The sequence below is a fragment of the Heterocephalus glaber genome, unplaced genomic scaffold (genome assembly GCF_053883595.1).
Source record: "Heterocephalus glaber isolate CG9 unplaced genomic scaffold, H.glaber_assembly_v1.0 deba00001457, whole genome shotgun sequence".
NCBI classification, from domain to species: domain Eukaryota; kingdom Metazoa; phylum Chordata; class Mammalia; order Rodentia; family Bathyergidae; genus Heterocephalus; species Heterocephalus glaber.
In genome coordinates, this window is record NW_028258305.1 from 41519379 (window position 1) to 41542266 (window position 22888).

A 22888-nucleotide genomic window follows, 5' to 3' on the forward strand; every position below is an offset into this window, starting at 1 on the left:
TTAATATTACTGTAAGACTAAGATCGAACTTGGGACCTTGAGCTTGCAAGGCAGGCACCTGAACCACTGAGCTAAATCCCCGGCCCTACCAAACTTTATTTTTAATTGTAAAACAGGGTCTCATTCAGACACAGGGTTGCCCAGGCTGGACTCACAGTTGGAATCCTTCTGCCTCAGTCTTTTGAGCAGCCAGTATTATAGGCATGCACCACCATTCCTGGCTGATTTATTTTTACTTTTTAGAGTCAAAAAATTTTTTTCTAAGATAATCAGGCAAGATGGAAGATTTGGGCCGGGAAGATGAGTAAAGAATTAAACAGGTTTACAGGAGAAATGGTTTGAACCATGAAAGAAAAGCAAGGGAAGAAAAAAAACTGTGATGTTTTGAAGAAGATTGGAAGTTGTAATTAAGAGATGCTGACCCTGGGCTGCTTCTAGAACAACTTGGTTATCACCTGAAACAAGACATTTTGATGAGAGCAGGGTAGAAGTGACCTTTACTGGTTTAAAGAAAAAAAAAAGGGAGGAAAAGAGGGAATAGGACAGCAAACTAACTTTGGAAAGCAGCCTGCATTCCATTCTCATACATGCCACCTCTTCACTTCTCCTTCCCTTCTTCCCTAATCCACTTAAATCTATGATACTTTCCCTTTATTAAGGTTGGCTGACTGGTGACCTTCATTCCACTTGCAACTTTAATCCCTCTTTGCCACACAGCCTAACACAGGTTCACAGGTTCATCTTTTGGGACCATTCTTCTACCTACTTTGTTTGTATCTGAATAATATCTAGATACTTTGTTTAGTATCTGAATAATCACCTGACCTGATGATTGAAGTGAAAAAGATACAATAGCAGTCATAGTAGTGGCCTGGAATACATGGTTCTCATTTGGGGGTTGTTGTTTTTAATTCCAGCTTTGATACATCTAGCAGGCACTCCAGAAATTCTGATTTGCAAAATAATTAATTTTGAATTACTCTTTCCTTACAGGTTATATTTGCCGCAACTTTACAAGGTCTTCTGCTTTGCTGAGTAAGTTTAACTTCTTGTTGACACACTTATATTACTTTTTAGTTTTTAACCATTTAGTATGATTGTTGGCTGTTGGTTTTTCCAACACTGTTTTGTTTTTTGGTTTTTTGGGGGGTTTTTGGTACAGGGGATCAAACTCAGGCGCTTGCGCTTGCAAGGCAGGCAGCAAAACCACTGAGCTAAATCCCCAGCCTGGCTGTTGGGTTTTCATAGATAGCCTTAATCAGGTTGAGATAAAGACCTTCTATTCCAATTTTCTGTAGCGTTTTTATCATGAATTGGTGTTGGATTTTGTCAAATGCCTTTTCTGCATCTATTGAGATGATCATATGGTTTTTGTCCTTGACTCTGTTAATATAGTGTACTACATTTATTGATTTACGAATGTTGAACCATCCTTGCATCCCTGGGATGAATCCAACTTGGTCAGAGTGTATGGTCTCCTTGATGACCCTCTGTATTCTGTTTGCCAGTATCTTGTTGAGGTTTTTGCATCTATGTTCATTAGGGAGATTGGCCTGTAGTTCTCTTTTTGGGTTGGGTCTTTCCCTGGTTTAGGAATCAAAGTAACACGTGCTTCCAGGAATGAATTTGGAAGTCTTGCTTCCCTTTCAATTTCCTTGATGAGTTTAAAGAGTAATGGTGATTATATTGCTTCTTATATGTATTTTGTAATAAACATGTTTACAGATGAACTGCCCTTCTCTTTTTAGCCAGAACCCATGTTAACTATGGAGTGAAAGGGGATGTGGCAGTTGTTCGACTTAATTCACCCAATTCAAAGGTACCTAATTTAGCTTTCTGGAATTTATTTCTACTAACTACATTTTTTTTGGTACCGGGGATCAAACTCACGACCTTGTGCTTGCGGGGCAGGTGCAGTGCCACTGAGCTAAATCCCCGGCCCCTAGCTACATTTATTAATCCTGTTCTGAATGGGAAAGAAATGCATCAATTTGGCAGTAACATCATCACATGAATTTATAATTTTATTAATTTAATTGGTTAAAATTGGACACATGACCCAGTGAGGGCAGTTTTCTGGACCAGAGGTTGTGTAATGCTTTTAATGTAGGTGTCCTATCAGTAATAAGGGTTAATAAGACTAGCTTTCTTTTACAGTGTAGAATGAGGTGGTATCATATAAGAACCAAAATACATGCTTTCTTTATAAAAATCAAAACTCACCTGCCCTTCTTAAATATGAGGTTATTAAATCTACTTTCTTCATTACCTACTTGCCGTTATTCATATTAAATTGGCTGGGTTAAATGTGGACATTTGGCTTTTAAGCTTTCTGAGGGTTCTGAATGACTCCGTGTAATTCATATATTGGAAATCAAGTTCTGTTCAAAATTGAACTTTATTTTTGGTAACTTCAACAAAGCATGTAGCATTATTCCAGTCTTTTTGGGTTTTTTGTTTGCTTTGTTTTTACCAAGAAGAGCTTTATTGCAGGAGCCTCTGCTTTTCCTCATCTCAAATTAATGTAAAGATTTCTTTTTAAAGCTTGTAATCAGAGCCAGGGATTTAGCTTGTGGTGCCGCACCTGCCTCACAAGCACAAGGTCCCGAGTTCGATCCCCGGTACTGGGGGGGGGGGAAATCTTGTAATCAAAGGCCTACCTGAAATAGGAGGACCTAGAATGAAACAATTGACAGTTATCACAAGTTAAAAATGGTAAGAGTAGATCCAGATCACCAGACTAAATCTTGGCAACCACTGACCAGAGTGATTCAAGCTTAAAGATATTTTTCCGAATTTTCTGAATTGAATGATTTTCCTGAACACAAAAGTAATACATGTCAATGGGACAAAATTTTAAAACAAAAATTAAGAAGAAAATAATAATGATTCATAATCTAAACCCAAAGATAACCATATTTATCCCAGTTTTAACAAATAATATTTACCAAGATAAGATCATTCTTTCTTATTTATTTATTTATTTATTTATTTATTGCAGTACTAAGGATTGTTACCCACAGGTGCTCTACCTGAGCTACAGCTCAGGTCTTTTAATTCCCGGACAGGGTCTCACTAAGTTGCCTGACCTCGACCTTGGTGATCCTTCTGTCCCAGCCTCCTGAGTAGCTAGGGCTACAGGTGCATTAGTTACTTTTCTCGTTGCTGAAACAAAATACCCAACACCCAAAGTTAAAGAAGGAAAGGTTTATTTAGCTCACAGTCTGTAGAGGTTTCAGTCCATAATCAGCTGGCTCCAAGGCAGGGTGGCACATGGCAGAGGGGCGTCACAGAGAAGAAACAGTGCATGGCAGATAGAAGGCAGCCAAGCCAAGCAAATGACTGACTCCAGGTAACTAGCAGCAAGCCTCTTTGTGTCCCTTATATTGTATCCAGGCGACCCATTCTTAGGGCGATACCACTCACACCTGTAATCTTGGCATTGCACCATGAGTCAGTCCCACACTCCAGATCCAGCCGCCTCTGAGAAAGCCTCACCTGTGACTGCATGAGGCTTTGGGAGACAGTGAGACACAGCCATGACACAGGCATGAACTGTTGTGTACAGTCTGTATGTCTCATTTGTATTTCTTTTTTTTGTCATTAACATTACACAGATTTTCTATGGCAGTAAATGTTTATAAACTTACTTACAGCCTGCATATGATTTAAACACTTAGGAGAATGACCTGAAGTTCTCCTTTTGGGTAGGCCTACTTTTAAGGAGAGGGGATGCTAACAGTTGGCCAAAGCTGCTTGAACATAGAACTCCTGGGTTTGAGGAAGTTTTATGTTTTTGTCTTTTTCCTTCTCTTTCTTGCTTTTTTCTTGCATTTCCCATAATCAGAATAGCATTTGATGGTGATTGAGTACATTTGATAATGGAAACCCTTAGATTTTTCTGTTTCCCTTTGACAGGTAAATACACTGAATAAAGAAATACAGTCAGAGTTCATGGAAGTAATGAATGAAATCTGGGCTAATGATCAGATCCGAAGTGCTGTCCTTATCTCGTCAAAGCCAGGCTGCTTTGTTGCAGGTGCTGACATCAAGTAAGTCAGAAAATTGGAAGTCACCTTTATCTTGATTAGGCCTAAGAATTCCTCTGTTGAAAGTTTTAAAAAGTGATTTTTGTGATTATAAAAAAAAATAGGCTTATCGGGCCGGGGATTTAGCTCAGTGGTTCTGCTGCCTGCCTTGCAAGCGCAAGGTCCCAAGTTCTATCCCCGGTACCAAAAAAACAGGCTTATTAAACGAGTAGTGTCTCTCTTTGCCCATCAGACCAGCAAACATTTAAAGGTTTGAAAATATGTGGTAACAAGGACTTGGAGAAACAGGTCAGTTAATGAATTACTAGTGGGAATGCCAGTTGGTGTGGCCACTTTGGAGAGCAATCTGGCAGCATTTAGTCAAGTTGGAAGCAACACCTGTGGTCAGTGACCCATCCTCTTGTAGCTGTGTGTGCTGGGGAAAACTCACCCTTTCTTCATGAGGACCAGTGCAGGAGGGTATCTGGTCATGTGTAGTTTAAAATAATGAAGAATTTGAAACAAGTGAACTATAAGTCAGTAAGGAAATATTTGAGATACTACAAAATAGTTAAAAAGAATTAATTAGGTCAACAACATAATGTTAGAACTCAATAACAATGTTAAGGGATATTTTTTATTTTGTTTCGTTTTTGGTTTGTTGGTTTATTGGTTTATTTTTCAGTACTAAGGATTGAACCCAGGTCCTTTGCACTGAGCTACATACCCTGCCCTTTTTTATTTTGTGATAGGATCTCCCCAAGTTGCCAAGATCCCTAGGCTACTCTCAAACTTGAGATCCTCCTGCCTCAGCCTCCTAGGGTGCTGGGATTAGAGGTGTGCACCACCACACCTGGCTTATGATACTAAATTTTCCAAAAGCAAGTTGTAGAATGTTTCATATGGTATATAGTTTATATAAATGTCTTTAAACCATATATAAAATAATTCTTTGTATTACTTCTGGATGCCAGTTTAGAGTTGATATGATATACTGCATATCTGAAAATGACTGCTTCAGGGAAAACGAAGTAGGTGGTAGGCCTTGAGCTTATCAAACAAAACTTTATAGATGTAGCCAGTATTTTTTTCCCCTTTTTTAAATGCAAAATATATGATTATATAATTTGTTTCTAATTTTTTAAGTGTGCACATAAGGAAGGGAAATGTATTTCACTGTTACTTTAATAGGTTGCATTAACAGTTGTTAATTCTGTCAAAATATGGGTATGTGTAGTGTATTATTGTTTGTATTTTGAACAATGGTACCCAGGATTGTAGGTTAGTAATTTGAATTGAAGGTGCTTGAGTATTTTAAAACTATGCTTCACAAGGTATACCCTTTTCTTGTGTATTTATAGTACATAGAGTTTATACATGTTCTGTTTAATGTTAATTTTTTTTAGAAAAAGCAAAATTAGGGCTGGGGATGTAGCTCAGTGCCGCCACACCTGCCTGGGAAGTACAAGGTCTTGAGTTCGATTTCCGGTACAGGGGGAGAAGAGAAAAGGGAAAATCATCTGTAGCTCATTTATTTCTAGCTCAATTATTTGAACCTGATAAGAAACTGACATACCTGGCAGTAGCTACCTGTATTCATAAGAAAATACATAGCTCCTGGGCCGGGGATTTAGCTCAGTGGTTTCACCGCCTGCTGCGCAAGCTCAAGGACCCGAGTTCAATCCCCGGTACCAAAAAAAAAAAAAAGAAAGAAAATACATAGCTCCTATAAGGCCAGCTGAGCAGCTCCCAGGCTACAATTCCACAGAAAAATAGTAGTTAACCACGATCAAAGGACAAAAATCTTCATCTGAAATGTGTTTGCAAACAAAGTAGCAAATAAAACAGAATATGGAGTACAATCTTACTGTGCTCGACCTTTGTTTTTTTAATCATTAAGGACTCTATGTAATAAAGATTTGAGTTCCCCTAGACAGCTTGGGAGCTTTCTTTCAGCTGTCATTTGGATTGCTGTTTAATCTGGTAGTGAAAATATTTAGCAGATAATGTTCCTATGCACAGAGCTTTGTAATCAAATGATTTGTTATAGAGGCAAAAATAAATTATCCAACAACTTTCATTTTCTTTTTTTTGGTACCGGGGATTCATTTTGTATTTGAAGACTCATAACCAAGCCGGTATACAATGGGGTAAGTGTATAGTGGATGAAGTATTGAACAATGTAGACAGTGGTTTCATCTTTCCCCTTTTCTCTCTTCTCCACTTCTGTGGCTATCCAGCATGTTAGCAGCATGTAAAACCTCTCAAGAAGCAACCAGAGTATCACAAGATGGACAGAGAATATTTGAAAAACTTGAAAAGTCTACAAAGCCTATTGTAGCTGCCATCAGTGGATCCTGCCTGGGGGGAGGACTTGAGGTACAGATGTGTTCCGCTCATTCAGTCTCTGTCCAGCTCGTAGGTGGGATTTGCTGGCCATAAACCCACAAGCTTCTGTTGGGCCTGGAAACACTTTCAGATTTCTTTGTTACCAAATTTCTGAGTAGGTTTTAATCCTTAACCTGTATGACAGAGCAAGTGACACAGAGCACATATACCAAGGTTCAGGTTTTCAGGGCAAAGATTCAGAAGTGGGATCCATTTTCATGTTAAGTCTGGTTGAGTCTTGCAAAGGATAATACGGTATATGTTTGAGTTACTTGTGAGTCGTAAAGATGTAAATAATAAGATTGGAGAGAAGAGTTTCTAACTAGACTAGAACATTGTAGAAAAGGAGAGGAAAGAAAATAACACTTAGTGAGTGTGAATCTCATGCTGGGCTCTGTGCTGGACACGTACATATGCTAATGAAGGAAGCCTAGACCTGGTCCTAAAAGTTGGACACAGTTTTATTAACCAGAAAACAGTTGAAAAGCATACACATATGGTACAGTGTGAGCAGAGCAGAGAGAAGCAGCGCCTATCAGGAAGCTGTAAAGTAGCCTTGCTTGATTGGAGAGAAAGCTCTCTGTAGAGCCGAGTTTCTTTTCTCGAGTCCATATAAGATTATGTGTTCATTGGTCTATCAAGAGAGTCTATGGCCGTCAGCAGATCTTTAAAGAAGACCTGCAACCCAAAAAGATTAATAAAACAGGAAGAGAGTGTTTTTAGAAAGGCTGAAAGGGTAAATTGTAAAAAGCACGAAGTGTTAGCGTAAGAAACCAGTTTATTCTATGGGCACATTTCTGTGGTGTAAGTAATCTCTAGACACATCCTAAGATGTTATGAAGTTTTATTTTCTAAAGTTCTCATTTCCTTTGATTTGTTTGAAGCTTGCCATTTCATGCCAATACAGAATAGCAACAAAGGACAGAAAAACAGTATTAGGTGTCCCTGAAGTCTTGCTGGGGATCTTACCGGGAGCAGGAGGCACCCAGAGGCTGCCCAAAATGGTGAGTGAAGACGCCTTCTCTCCGTCTCACCCCACCACTCCGTGAACTTAGAACCTTGATACTTAAAAGTCCCTTAGCTCTATTAACTGTTTTGAGATTTTTTTTTTTTGGTACCGGGGATCGAACTCGGGTCCTTGCGCTTGTGCAGCAGGTGGTGAAACCACTGAGCTAAACCTCCAGCCCCTCTATTACCTGTTGTACAAAACACATAACACAGACATTCATTGTAGACTTTGGAAACCAAATAAAATATGAGTATGTAGGATCAGTGACACATATTTATCCCTGAGGCTTTTTAAATTGATCAAGATCCTTTGTTAATTCCTGAAGAAGGGTAGGGATAAATAAGATACCCGTCTCACTTTTCTAGAGCTTTAGGTTTAATTTGTTTCTTCTCTGCACTGTACCATCTTAGTTTTTCTCAGAAGCATGAGTCCATATGTCATGATAAATACGCTGCAGACCTCTTCTCTCGTTCTCTGACTGAGACCGTCTCCTTGCTGTACTCTGTAGGATAGAAAGAGGCCCATTAGGCTTTTGCATCTTGAAGGAGGAAAAGGAGAGTCAGAAAGGGAGACTGCAGAGCAGTCTTACTGTCCAGCTGGAGGGCCCACTGATCTCACCACCTCTTGGCACTCGAGATTCCCCAACAAAAGCAAGACTCAGCAGAAATGCTCTTTGCAGAGAAGTTAATATAAACAGCACAGGAAAAAAAAAAAGAAAGGTTAATAGTATTAGTTTTCAAGTAATAAATAATGTATATTCCTTCATAGGACTGTCAGGAGGATTTATTGAGACCATGAATGAATATATATGTGTACAGAAAATATTTGCTGAGTTTCTTTTTCTTTCTTTCTTTCTTTCTTTTTTAACTATAATTGTTATTTGAATGTTGCCAGCAGTTTCTTTATTTTTCCCCCCAGGCCTAGGGATTGAACCCAGGGGCTTGTGAATGCTAGGCAAGTTCTCTAGCACTGAGCTACATCCCTAGCCCTTTTTTTGAAAAACAATATTGCAACATAGGATCTCTGCAGTGTCCAGGCTGGCCTCAAACTTAAGATCCTCCTGCCTCATCCAAGTAGCTGGAATTACAGGCATGCACCACTATCCCCTATTCTAGCAGTCCCTTTTCTAGTATCCCACATAAAAAGCCCTAGCCAAGTTCTACTTTGATCCTAAAATTCTTTCTCAAGACTGTCAAACCTATCCGGTTTCTCTGTCCACACTATAGTTCCAATATAGGAATTTTTAAATATTGTATAAGTGATAAAAAAGAAACTCAGAATTTTAGGAAACATGAAATTAATTCTCCACTTTATCAGTTCCATAAGACAGAACTCTTACATACTGAACTAAGAGAAGAGATAATGAAGCCGGGTGTGGTGATGCACGTCTGTAATCCCAGCACTTGGGAGGCTGGGGCAGGAGGATTGCTGTGAGTTTGAGGCCACCCTGGGATACATAGTATGCTCAAGGATACCCTGAACTACAGACCAAGACCCTGTCTCAAAAAAAAAAGAGAGAGAAAGACATAATGATATTTTTGCTTCAGCTGGAGGTAATCCCAATGCTTAAAATGTATCCGTATATAAATTTTTTTTTCTGCGCGGGGTATAGGGGATCGAACTCAGGACTTTGTACTTGCAAGGCAGGTGTGGTGCCACTGAGCTAAATCCCCAGCCTGTATATAAAATTTAACTTAATACTATGTAGCATGAAAATCTGGTTTGATTTTTTTCATTTTAATAATTGCCCACTTGAGGATTTTTAATTCTAATTGTCACGCATTTCCCCCCACATTCTGACTCTTCCCTGGATGCTAGGTGGGTATACCTGCTGCTTTTGACATGATGCTGACCGGTAGAAACATCCGTGCAGACAGAGCAAAGAAAATGGGACTGGTTGACCAACTGGTGGAACCCCTGGGTAAGTGTTAGCACATCTCAAAGTTGGGCCCTGTCACTTATTTTCTGAAAGAGTTAATGTCCTAAATATTGGTTCAAGTGAAACTCAAACTCAAGAAATGAGTCTAGATTTTGAGAAGCAAAGTTACTTAATCATTTTCCACATCATCCTGGTTTCTATTTAACTTTGTAACGTGGACATCAAGAGTGCAGAACTAGGGCCGGGGATTTAGCTCAGTGGTTTCGCTGCCTGCTGCGCAAGCGCAAGGACCCAAGTTTGATCCTCAGTACCGAAAAAAAAAAAAAAAAAAGAGTGCAGAACTCAGTCGAGTCATTTTTTTATTCGTAAATTACCTGTGTGATTATCTGTTAGAACCCTCTGGCAGTTTTTCATATTTTTATAATGTTGTAAATATGTATGCAACAACCAACCTGAGAATAATAACAGTAGTTGACATCCACTTATTTGTTGCTTCCCCCCCATACAATTTCTGTTAGAAAATAAAAATCAGGGGCCAGGAAAATAGCTCAGTGGTGCCACTGCCTGCCTTGCAAGCTCAAGGTCCTGAGTGCAATCCCCAGTACCAAAAAAAAAGAAAATAGAAACCACTACTCTGAATTATATGTTCATCAACTTCTTATATTTTTTAAAACAGTATTAAAATATTTTCATAATAATTTTACAAATGTTAATGTACAATTTGAATTTTGACAACTGTATGTAGCTATGTACACACCACAGTCAAAAAAGAGGCCTTTGCTAGTATGTAGTTTTTTGTGTCTTTCACTTAGCATGATGCTTTCAAAATGCACCTGTACTGCTGCGTACATCGGCAGAAAGTTCCTACTGATTTCTAAGTCTTACTCCATTGGGTAGCACTCGCTGCATACCATGGCATGCACGTCCATTCCCTGAGTGATGACATTTGCGTGCTTTCCTATTTGGGCCTGTTCTGAATAAAGCTGCTATGAACATGGGTCAAGTCTTTACATGGACATACGTTTCATTTCTGTTGGGTAAATACTGAAGACTAGACTTTCTGGCCCATATGACTAATGTGTTCAGCTCTTAAGAAACTATCAGACTATGTTCCCCAAGTGGTTGTATCAGTTTGCATTCTTACCAGCATATAAGTGTTCTAATTTCCATCTACTTTACATGGTGAGTCTCTTCTGTGGTACTGGGAATCAGACCTATGGGCTCCCTACCACTGAGCTACATCCCCAGCCCTACTTTATTTTATGTTATGTTATGTTATGTTATGTTATGTTATGTTATGTTATGTTACTTTAATTGACGTGTCTCACTAAGTTGCCTCAGCCTCCCTGGGTTCTGGGATTGCAGGCATATGCCACTGTACCTGGCTGGTCATTCTTTTTAATTTTAGTCATTCTGTTAGGATTGTAATACTTCATTGTCACTTCACATTTTGTAGTCATATTGAGTATCTTTCGTGTGAATCTTGCTTGATTGAGTTTTTCTTATTACCAAGGTTTCAGAGTTCTTTATATATCAGGATACAAGTTCTTTATCAACTATGTGATATACGGGGATTTTCTCTAACTCAAGATCATAACGATTTTCTCCTAGACTTTCTTCTGGAAGATTCCTAGTTTTGACTCTTACATTTTGGTCTTCTCTCCATTTTAAGTTCATATTTGTATGTGACGGGAAATAAGGTTAAGGATCTTTTTTTTCTTTTTGCATATGAATATCCAAATGTTCTGGTACCATTTGCTGAGAAGATGATTCTTTCCTCAGTGAATTACCATGACATCTTGGTCAAAAACCACTTGACCCAGGGCCTGGGATTTAGCTCAGTAGCACCGCGCCTGCCTGACAAGCTCAAGGTCCTGAGTTTGGTCCCTGGTACCGAAAACAAAATCAACTGGGCCGGGTATTTAGCTCAGTGGTTCCGCCACCTGCCCCACAAGCGCAAGGACCTGAGTTTGATCCCTGGTATCAAAAAAAAAAATCAATTGATCCTATGTGTTTGAGTCGATAATGTGGATTTCCTAGCCACTATTACATTGTCTTGATTATTGTATTTTTATAGTAAATTGTGAAATCAGGCAGTATAAGACCTGCAACTTGATTTTCTTCTTTCACAGTTATTTTGCATATGATAGTTTCTTTATGTTTGCATACAAACTTTATAATCATCTTGTCTGTATCTACAAAACTATGTGTTGGGTCTTTGGCATTACATTGAAACATTTTATAAATTTAGGAAGAGTTGACATCTTTAAAAGACATTTCATCAGAATCATCTTTCTGTTTATTGAAGTTTTCCATTTCTCAGCATTGTTTTATACCTCTAGATGAACAACTCTGTTTGTTTGTTTGTTTGTTTGTTGAGATGGTCTCACTATGTAGTTCAGGCTGGCCTCAAACCCGAGGCAATCCTTCTGCCTCGGCCTCCAGAGTGCTGGGATTACAGGCATGCACCACCATGCCTGGCTGATGAACAGCTCTTGAACATGTTTTTGTTTTGTTTTGCTTTGGTTTTTATGAGACAAGGTCTCACCACGTAGCACAAGCTGGCCTCCAACTCCCGGTGATCCTTCTGCCTCAGCCTCCCAGGTTCTGGAATTATAGGCATGCACCACCACACCTGGCTTTGAACACACTTTTTAAATTTATGCCTACATATTTGATCTTCTTAAATCATTTTGTACAGTTTTTGTTGTTGCTTGTAACACTGGATATTGGACCTAGGGCTTCCTAATGCTAACCGTGTATTCTCTCATTGAGTTATACCTCCCAGCCCATTAAGCTGTTTTTACTCATTTCTCATTAGTATAGAAATGCGGTTGATTTTTGGACATAGATCTTAAGTTATTTTGCAAAACTCATTTATTAATTTTGCTTTGGTTTTGGGTTTTTTGTTGTTTGTGGGGTTTTTGTGGATTTTCTACACGTTGTCTACGTAGTTTGTCTTCTCCCTTTCCAATCTGATGTCATTTATTTCTTGACTTACTCCATTGGCTAAGACCTTTGTACAATACTGGGTAGAAATGGTGAAGGCAAATATTATTAACTTGTTCCCAGTTTTTGGTGCAGACATCACCATTAAGTACATTGTTAGCTGTAGGCTTTTCGTCTATGCCCTTTATCTCATTGAAGAAGTTCTGTTTTTATAATTTGTTTAGAATGTGTGTTGAAGTTTGCCTTTTCTGCCTCTGTTGAGACCGCTGTGGGAGGCTCCCCCTTCTCATCTCTCTCCCACGCACAGCTGATTCCTTTATTTTATTTTCTGAGACAGAGTCTACCTCAGTTGCCCAGGCTGGGCTCAGACTTGTAATCCTTCTGCCTCAGCCTCCCGGAGTGGTAGGATTACAGGCTTGTGCCACCACTCACATCTTATTTTAATACTTTTATTGTCAGGTAAAAAATCCGAAAACCAAGACCAGACCAAGCCACAACAAGCCCTTATTACAGGGACGATCTGCGAGGCTGTCTCTGAACAAAGGAGAGACAAAAGCTATATGGCCGGGACGGGGAGCGCTTCTTACACGAGCTGGGCTGGGCCTTGTAGGAGCTGGGGTGGGGTTGAGTGAGGTAGTGGCTAGGGACTGGAGGAGCCTGTGAGGTCACTAGCTGTTGGGAGGAGAGCAAGTATTAGGTTACTCTTTTGGTGGGAGTAGGGGCATGTTGGGAAGAAGGTTGCCCTGTGGTGGGAGAAGCCATCTTGGGGTGGCTTTAGGCGGGGAGCAGGGGATTATGGGAAGAAGAAGGCAGCTATTGTATATAGCAGCCACCCTAAATCGGAGGGAAGTTATCATTTATGTTCCTTAATGATGTTTTCTCTTTCATTTTCAATGTTAATGATTTACTAGCTGATTATGACTTTTAGTCACATTTGTAAAATATTTTCATAACAGTGCCTAGATTAACAAACAACTGGCTGGGGATTTAGCTCAGTGGTTCCATCACCTGCCTTATAAGCACAAGGACCCGAGTTCAATCCCCGATACCAAAAAAAAAAAAAAAGAAGGCTCATCTTTGTGGGCCAGGGGTTTGGCTCAGTGGTTCCACCACCTGCCTTGCAAGCACAGGGTCCTGAGTTCGATCCCTGGTACCAAAAAAACCAAACAGCTAGGGATCATGAATAGCCAAGCTGATGCATCCGAATACTAACAGTCCCCCTCTTTCAGCCTGACACCCATGCATATCTCCTTAAACCACACTTAACCCCCAGATAGACAGTAACAGTCTGTCTTATCTTCACTTAACATAATGCAGCTGTCCTGAATATGACCAAAATAGCGCAAATCTTGCAAAGTCTTTATGTGAAATTCACTCTTCTGTAATATTCTGTAATGTAAATGCTGTGATAATAAAGTTACCTATTAATGTGTCTTAGATGATAAGGAGATAGAGAAGAAAACACAAACATTCGGTTAATTACATACAAACATTCATAACAAAATAATACAGCCATCACAGTCAATATTTCTGTGTAGTGCTCAGCTGATCTAGACAGAGGGCTGAGCTGTCAGGTGTCACAGTAGCCAAGTAAAGCAACAAGCCAGCCTGAAAATTACAAGCCTTTTTGATTTTTGTTTTTTTGGTACCAGGGATCAAACTCAGGACCTTGCACTTGTGAGGCAGGCGCAGTGCCATTGAGCTAAATCCCCAGCCCTGAAAATAACTGAAGTCTTTTAATGGTAATCAGTTCACTTGGGCATTGTAGCATGTGCTTATAATCCCAGCTGTGAGAGGCTGAGGCTAGAAGTTCAAACCCAGCCTGAGCAACTTAGTGACTTAGTGAGACCCTGTATCCAAGAACAGAGTAAACAGGGCTGGGGATGTAGCTCAGTGCAAAAGTCTTGAATTCAATCCCCAATATGGCAAAAAAAAAAAGATAATTACAGTATTTCAGTGTTTTGTGCAGAGGGCTAAACTTGGAGGAAGCAGCGGCTCCTCCTCCTCTTTCCGTTTCCCTCGTGGGGTGGGGGCTCAGGTGGCTTACGGTGTAAGTGAAGTCATCCCACTATGGAAGAAGCCCTGCACCAAAGCCTCCTGTAGCTTTCTGGGCCTTGGGGGAGGAGTCGGTTGGGAATGGGGAGAGTGTCTTTCAGGCTCTACCTTCCTCCCTCAGTAAGGAGGCCCTGGCCTTTGGCCGCATATAAAGAGACCCAGGAGTGAAGGTATCTAGGCTAGGAATGGAATATGTGTGAGAGACCAGCCAGCCCAGGAGACCGGAATCCTTGACTGTTCCTCCCTTAGGGACCGTGAGATGCTGGCTGCACACCAAGTGTGCTGGGTGGAGGGCAATATTTCTCCTACCCATGTCTTACTCACTTTGCGCTCAGGAAGTACCTCAGTGGTTCATGATTCTTTGCTGGCGGGGAGACTGACATTGCTTAAGGGTCTAGGCCATTAGCAGTCTGTGTGGAGCTGATTGTTGTGGATTTCCATTGACTAATCGCGGGGCATTCTAGTTCAGGGTCCCGAATCCATAAATCCTGTGTATTAGAAGCTGATTTAAATACAAAATCCTGGAGGGCCTTGACCTAGCCCTACAAAATACTACCACTTAGCTGGCACTGAGACCGAGTCTTCCAAAGTACATGCCGCTGTCCTGTTACGCCAGCTCTTCATGATGGTGGGGAGCGCAGGTTGCCCTCAGCAAAGCCCCCATTGCTGTGCCTCAGTCACTATGAAATGAGTTTCTTCTTCAGAAGCGATGCCGTGTGGGATACCACAATGGAGGCCAAAAGCTCTGCAAGTCCACACATGGTGTCAAGAAGGCAGATCTCCACAGTGTCTGTTCCACTCTGTCCCGGTGCCCTTTCTGTGACAGAAGCAGGCACTGTAATGAGCTTGCCGCCAAAGTAGCTGCCAGATCACCGTGGGGCGACTCCGGCGGGGAGGGTGTTGTCCTGCTGCTGGCTGACTGAGCACGGACCCTGGCGATAGCCAGGTCCTGCTGCTAAGCGCATGAGTTACCTGCAGCCCTGCCCTCGAGTGGCCACTTGGTTTATAACACAAAGTCACAAGTGACTGGGGAAAGACAGACTCATATCCATAGGACCGACCAGCCTGACCACTTGACAGTTGAAATCACCCGTAGGTGAGTATTCCCGTAGACCACAATATTTTCACTTATGTGCCTGTTCAGAGACATCTGTCCCCATACCTGTTCCGCAGGTGTCTTTGTGTTTCTTTGCTAGTGTTGCGCCAACCGGATACCACAAGTGGGTGGTTTAAACAACAACAAAAAAACTTCTCACAGTTGGAAGCCAGAAGTCTTCTATAGGGGGTTAGCAGTTTTTTTTCTTCTGAGGCTTCTTTTCTTTGCCTTGCTCCCTTCTCGCTGTCCACGTGTGGTCTTTGCTGTTCACACACATCCTGGTGTCTTCGTGCATCCAGATTTCATCCTGCACAACTCAGACTGCGGCAGGGCTCAACCTGATGGCCTCATTTTAACGTAATCCCCTCTTTAAAGGCTTCATCTTCAGATACAGTCACATCCTGAGGTACTGGGGCTGGGTCTTCAACTTACCCATTTTGAGAGAACACAGTTCAGCCCCTAATACCTTGTCACCAAGGTTCCTTCTACGTTCCTGGCCATACAGCCAAACCACTGGTCACAGCGTATGAATCAGAATAGACTCCTAGCTCTATTTTTCTTTCTAGGCAGAATGAAAAACCAGGTACACTGCTTTGAAGTTTTACCCACTGAGGGGCTGTCCCTTACCACTGCCCTTCAGCGCTGTCCCAGAGAGGACCGTCACGTGGCATTGTCCACTTCCAGGCGGAGCCTGTGTGTAACACAGAACTGCCTACAAACCAGCCCGGCCAGAGTTTGTCTCTCCCCAGTCAGCTGATCATAGGGAATCCCAGTGAGGCCACAGGTACAGGCAACAGGGGAGAAAAGGAAGAGCCAGGGATGGTTTGCCACTTCCTCCTGCAGCTTGTGCCTTCCGGATCTGTTGAGGCCGGTGTTCCTACACCACCTCCCCTTGGTGGTGGAGTGCTGCTGTGCACCACCAGCTTTGAGGTCTAGTGCTTCTGGTGACATCGCCTCATGATGGGCAGCTCAGGTCACCTGCTGACCCGATGGCCCATAGTTAAGCTTTGAGTCTCCTAAGGCTCACTGAAAGCCACAAGCTGCTTTTCAAAAAGAGAATGATTATTCACACAGGATGGGAGGGCTTTTCCTAAAACCCCAAGGCTTGCACTGTGGTCGCCCTTAGGTGCCTGCTGAAGACTCCAAACTTCTTTCTGGCCCTGACCCTTCAGGCACCAGCATGTTCAAATCACATGTCCCGAATGGCAGGACTGCTGGTGCTGTCCTGGGCCCCACTCGGCTAGCAGCTTTTTCAGTTACTTGGTAACAGCTGGAGTAGCCCCCAAATGAGTAATATATTGTCTCAGAACACCGAAGCAGCCTGCCAGATATGGTGCCTGTTTTCAGTTTAGTAAGAGGGCCAGATGCAACTACATATCCTTCACTTTAAAAGGAGTGCCTTGGCGTGTCCTCCACTGGATCCCTAGAAATTCCACTAAGGCAGAAGACCCTGAATATTTTGTGGGATTTATTTCCTGCTCTCTTGCTCAAATATCTTACCAAAATATCTGGAGTAGTTGGTACTTCTGCTCACCCGATCCGTTCAGCAGAATATCATTAGTGTAATGAACTAGCATGATGTCTTGTGAAAGGGGACTACACTGGGATATATGGCTGGGGAGCTGTACACACACCCTAAGGTGAGTCAGTGAAAAAACATTGCAGGCAGGCCTTGCCAGCTGAAAACACGCTCTAGTGTCTTTACCAGCAGGTGTCAAGAAAAAAGCGATCAGTAATGTATGGTACAGTACCAGGAACATGGGGGTGTGTTAATCTGCTCAAGCAGGAAATCATATGGGGAGCACCAGCTGCAACGCAGTTAGCACCAGATTAAGTTGATGATAATCCCTGTCATTCTCCAAGACCCATCTGTGTCCTGTACAGGCCAGAATAGGCAAGTTGAAAGGAGATTGCAGGAATCACTTCCTGTGCATCTCGAGTCCTTCATGATGGGCCTCATCTCTGCAGTCCTTATAGGATTGTGGTATTTTGCTTTACTGTATGAGGTCAAGGCAGTTTCCGGTTTTCACTTGGCCTTTCCCATCGTTAAGAGTCCTTACTCAGCAAGTCAGGGGACTAGTATGGGGTTATTGCCGGTTACTGAGTGTGCCCGTTCCGCTTAGACATTATGGAACCGGGGAGATAAGCACAGGACAAGCTCAGGGACCCATAAAGCCCCCGTGACAGATCTGAGCCTAAAAGCCCATCAATCGTGTAACTTCAGAAGCCCGTACTCTGGTGGACAACAGGGACATTTGGATCTCCTGGAGTTAGTGTCAGTTCAGAGCCGATGTAATCTCCAGAAAGTCTTGTTATGGTATTTCCCTTTCCCCAAGGCACATGACCAGTGTCCTTTTTAAAAGACTAGGAAAAATATAAACAGTAAAATTTCAAGGGGACTCAGCTTCCCCTTCATTCAGGAGGTCTGGGTCTGTGAACTGGCTCATTTCTGGGAATTAATTGAAGGGCCATTTCTCCCTCTCCCTCCCCTTCCCCCTCTCCTTTCCCCTCTTCCTCTCCTCTCTCTCTCTATCTCACACCCCACACCCCCGCCGTGATTCAAGTTACACTTCCATTTTCTAGACCTGGAATCCTGCTTATGTAGAACAAGTAAGAATTTAGTAGACTACCCATGTCTCTTTTCTAGGAACACCATGATGAACTAGCCAGTGCCGTAGATCTCCTCAAGTCAGACTATTCCAATTACTGCTTTGGTCTACTGCCCCTGCTGGTAACCATGCCCACCTTCATGTGGCAGTTAGGTGCTGCTACTCGGCCCCTGCCACTTGGGGATCCCAGTGTCCCTGTTGCATTTAGGGATCCTGGTTGCTGATAGCAGTTCCTAGTGTAATTTCTGACCTACAAAGAGCGCAACCACAAAGCTTGTCATGTGCTCTGGGCCTCCCCTCACAAACACTTCTCACAGTAGTGGGGAAGGTGTGCCTGCAACCCTGGAGAGGACTGACCAGGTCCAGGGTGGTAAACCCGCACTGACAGGCCACTTTCCATAGGCCTTTGCTGCCGTCCTCCACAATACACCACATGGTTCTGGCACTTCTTCTCTCAGTGCTACTTGTTTTCTCTTTGATCATCTTCTTTCCTTTCTTCCTGCTTTCCTTTGGGTTAATAATTTTCTTATCTTCACTACTGGCCTTTTACTTTACTTTTCCCTTTTCATAATTGCTCCAGGGCAGTGCTGTCAAACCTATGGCACATGTGTTTTTGTGTTTTTCTTTTAAGACAAAAGATGTTAACGTAGAATTATTTTTTCTAAACCAAAACCTCAGTGTTTGGGTTTCATTGCGGTGTTGGCACTTCGAGATAAATAAGTGGGTTTGGGTTGCACTTGGTCTCTAAAAAGTTTGCCATCACAGCCCTAGGGTTTTCAGTATACACCTGAAATGTGTCATAATCTGTCTTCAAACAATTTATCATTTCATGTGTAATGTAGAACCTTAAAAGAATATTTTCACTCTTATCTATGCTGTTGTTGTACATTTAACTTCTGCATATTACAAATTCCTCAATATATTGACATTTGTGTTTTGGACAATTACTATTTGAAGAGATAAAAAATGAAAAAGAGGTATTTTTTACATTTATCTTCATATTTACCATTTCTGGGAACTCTATCCTTTGTGCAGATCCAGATGTCCATCTGATCTGGTTTTCCTCAAACCTGAGGTGCTTCCTTTAACCATTCTGTAGTGTAGGCCCCCTGGCAATTAATTCTCTTAACCTTTCCATTTGTCCAACAAAGTCTTTATTTCAGCTTCACTTTTCAAAGGTATTTTTGCTGGGTATAAAATTCTAGATTGCCAGTGGTTTTCTTCTGGTACTTTATAAATGTCTCCTGTATTGCGGCTTATATAATTTCCTGATAAAATATTTGTTATTACTTTTATCTTTTCTGTATATAGTCTTTCCACTCCCAACCCCTACCTGCTCTCAGATTTTTTTCTTTATGACTAGTTTCGGCAATTTTTTGAACTGAGGGCTACATCCACACACCCTCACCTTCTTTTTTTGGAGACAAAGTCACAGTAGGGTTGAACTTGTGACTCTCCTGCCTCAGCCTCCTGTAGTGCTGAATTAAGGCATGTGTCACCACATTTGGCTTGGTTTTAGCAGTTTATGTTATGCCTGGGTTTGTTTGAGGTTTTTTAGTGTTTGTTTTACATGAATGTATCATCTTTTGTTTTCATCAAAATTAGAAACATCTTTGGCTACTTGCTTCTTCAAATATTTTTCTAACTCCCTCACCTCTTTCCAGAAATTTCACTTTCACAAAAATGAAGCTCTGTTAGCTATTTTCAGTGTGACTTCATCCAGGATATTTTTTTTTCTTTTTTTTTGGTACTGGGGATCGAACTCGGGTCCTGGTGCTTGCACAGCAGGCAGCGAAACCACTGAGCTAAATCCCTGGCCAATCCAGGATATTTTTTAATGCCAAATATTTAGATTTCCTGATCTTTCCTTCTTCAGAGACAGTCTGCTGCTAATCCAGTGTGAGGTTTGGAGGAGCCGCTGTCTAGATCCCTCTTATGCGGTGCCTGCTCTGCAGTAATCTGCTCTACAATCCCAGCTCCCTTGTCTCCCTGCAGTTCCCACAGTGTTACAACTTTTTTAACGCTGTCTACTTTGGCCACTCAGAAGTTTTGGGCTTAGTTATTTTTCTTCCTTTCCTATACAGGCTCAAAATAGGACGGATTCGGCCAGGGATTTAGCTCAGTGGTTTCACCGCCTGCTCTGCAAGCTCAGGGACCTGAGTTGGATCCCCGTACCAAAAAAAAAAAAAATAGGACTGATGTCTTAAGGAAGAGATTGCTTGTTTAGGGTAGGCTCCTTTTTCTATTGGGTTTTGTTTCCTAAGTAGCACAGGACTGCCTGAGGTTACTTTACAGACTGCAGCCACCTCGTCCAGTGTTATTCTTGCAGACTTGAGGTTGCACGTCTGGTGGGTATCTTTTCACAGCCCTATAAATTAATGTTATTTAGATATTTGAGCCTCACTTGTGTATCCGTGCATTTGTGGTGGGGGGCACTAGGGATTAAACCCAGACCTATTGTGTACATGTATGTGTTCTGCAGCAGCTATAACCACAGCCCAAGCCCACTCTAACCTCCTGCATCTTGCAGGTCAAATGCTGGCACAGGCCTTGAGTGGAACCAGCTGGAAATTTGCTGCAGGTCTTTCTGGAGAGAAGTACTTTGTGTGCCAAACATCATGATGCTGAGATTTCGTACTGCCTTTCTGTTCCTTTCTCTTCAGCCATCTAAGCCATCTTGGAATTCTAAAAAAGTTCTAAGGGGGAAACTGGCTTTGCTCTTGGTTTTTCCTAGCTTCTGATCTGTTGTACATGACCACCAGAATTCTGATGGCTTCACTTTCCCACAGAGTCCTTCAGCTTGAGCCAAGTCCAGTCTTCAGCCCACACAAGAAAGTGTCACAAACTCTTAAAAAGAAAACGACCCGCAGTTGTCAGTTCACCTGAGTTAGGCTCTTCCAGCACTGGAATTTTAGTTTATATAGTCCTCGTGCTTCCCCAGTTTTCACTGACTTTACAAATGATTTTATAGTTTATTCATTTTTTCCCCAGTTTTACAGCAAGAGTACTGGCCACATGAGACGTGCTGCATCCTACAGAAGTGATAGTCGGGCTAAAAAGTCCTTTTCTCCACTTGGAGCACACTCTGCACCCTTGCTCAGTGCTGCTCCCCTGGTAGAGCCCACGTTCATGGCCGTGTCAGCCACCCATCTCTGGTCGGAAGTAGAAGGCCGAGCTGCAGCCTTTGGGTTGCACATGCCTGGGTTTTGCCTTCTTGGGGCTGATCTAAGCCTCGTTTGCATTCAGTCTGCTGCAATCATTTTTACAGGACCAGGAGTGAAACCTCCAGAAGAACGGACAATTGAATACCTGGAGGAAGTTGCAGTTATGTTTGCCAAAGGACTAGCTGATAAGAAGATCACGCCAAAGAGAGACAAGGGGTTGGTAGAAAGTGAGTGTCTTGTTGGAGGACAGAACTTCTTTCTTAACCATTGAGTTTCACTTGCTGTTCAAAAGGAGGAAGAAGTGCATGTATTATTTCCTCTAAGTGTGACCTTAAGGGATGTCACAGCTCTGCCCTGGGATCAAGTCCTTAACCTTAAGCAAGTTAAAGGCTTTTTGGGGTGAGGGGTGTTGAGACAGGGTTTCGCTAGGTAGTCCAGGCTGGCCTTGAACTCACTGTTAGCTCAGGCTGGCTTCAAGTTGCACCAGTCCTCTTGCCTCAGCCTCCTGAGTGCTGTGAGTATAGGCTTGCACCACCATGCCTGGCTAAAATCATTTTTTTAACTTTATTTTGGAAAATTTTAAATATTGATTTAATGCAAAAGTAGAATACTATAATAATCTAATAAACACACATGTAAGACCTAGCTTTAACATTTAGTCAACTAAAGTGTATTTGAAACAGTGCGTTGGTTGACATTTAGCTTGTGTGTATTGGAATACATATCCGGAATTACTACATCTTTATGGAGTTTACAGAACAAACTAACAAGGGAGGCCAGGCTCTTTCCAGCAGGCATCTAAAAGCACTTTACCTTCCAGAGCTGACATCATATGCCATGAGGATCCCATTTGTCAGGCAACAGGTTTACAAAACAGTGGAAGAAAAAGTACGAAAGCAGACCAAAGGGCTTTATCCTGCACCTCTGAAGATAATCGATGTGAGTCTTTCCCTTCCCGCCGCCTGCCTCCTGTGCCCTCCCCTCCTGTAGACCAGTACTCTGCTGCCCTTCTGGACCATGCACACCAGTACTAAAGCTCTTAATTCTGCTGTTAAAATTAGTTAATTCTGCTAAAATAAGGGAAGAGCATAGCAAGCTACAAGGGCTCATGTAAAGTGATAGATTTGGAGAGATGGTGCCAGACTACTCATTGGTCCTTGGGTTTTAAAACTGCAGTAAGAAAGCAAGGAAGAAACCTAAGTAATATCAGCATAACCAAGCCAGTAAAATATTGGGCATTAAGAGGCAGTTGGATGGCCGGGGATTTAGCTCAGCGGTTCCGGCGCCTGCCTCGAAAGTTCAAGATCCCGAGTTCAATCACCAGTACCAAAAAAAAAAAGAGGCAGTTGACGCAAAACTGATGGCTGTGTTCGGTTGTTAGTCAAAAGCATTGTCAGAACCTAAAGGCCCGCAGAGACTTCCCCATTGCTGTAATTGTTAAGAACATGTAATGATATAGAGAAGTTCTGGAAAAGATCAAGGGGGATGATTAAAATGGTCACAGAGCTGAAATAACCTCTACTAGTAGACTTCAAAACCTACAACTCTTCAGTATGAAGAATCCAAGATTAAGAGAGTGTATAATCAGACTTCAAAATCAGAGAATGTATCCATCAGCAAATATATTATGAGCAGAAGACATCAGATTACATAATCTGAAACATGGGCTGAGGCTGGACCTAAGTAGTAGAGCATTTGCCTAGCGCATACA

At 42.0% G+C, this 22888-nt stretch overlaps 1 protein-coding gene across 2 annotated transcripts in view; it reads left to right on the top strand.

Annotated features, from left to right (window-relative positions):
• Positions 1–22888, top strand: part of Hadha (hydroxyacyl-CoA dehydrogenase trifunctional multienzyme complex subunit alpha) — a 46400-nt gene that overhangs the window by 5370 nt on the left and 18142 nt on the right. The window contains exons 2-9 of one of the 2 annotated variants that reach the window (XM_004839129.4): positions 994–1035; positions 1749–1819; positions 3919–4052; positions 6269–6407; positions 7301–7420; positions 9244–9346; positions 21282–21404; positions 21998–22116. In XM_004839129.4, coding sequence (XP_004839186.1) covers positions 994–1035; positions 1749–1819; positions 3919–4052; positions 6269–6407; positions 7301–7420; positions 9244–9346; positions 21282–21404; positions 21998–22116 — 851 coding nt within the window. The remainder of the gene's footprint in view (positions 1–993; positions 1036–1748; positions 1820–3918; positions 4053–6268; positions 6408–7300; positions 7421–9243; positions 9347–21281; positions 21405–21997; positions 22117–22888) is intronic. The other variant, XM_087216580.1, reaches the window with a different exon arrangement.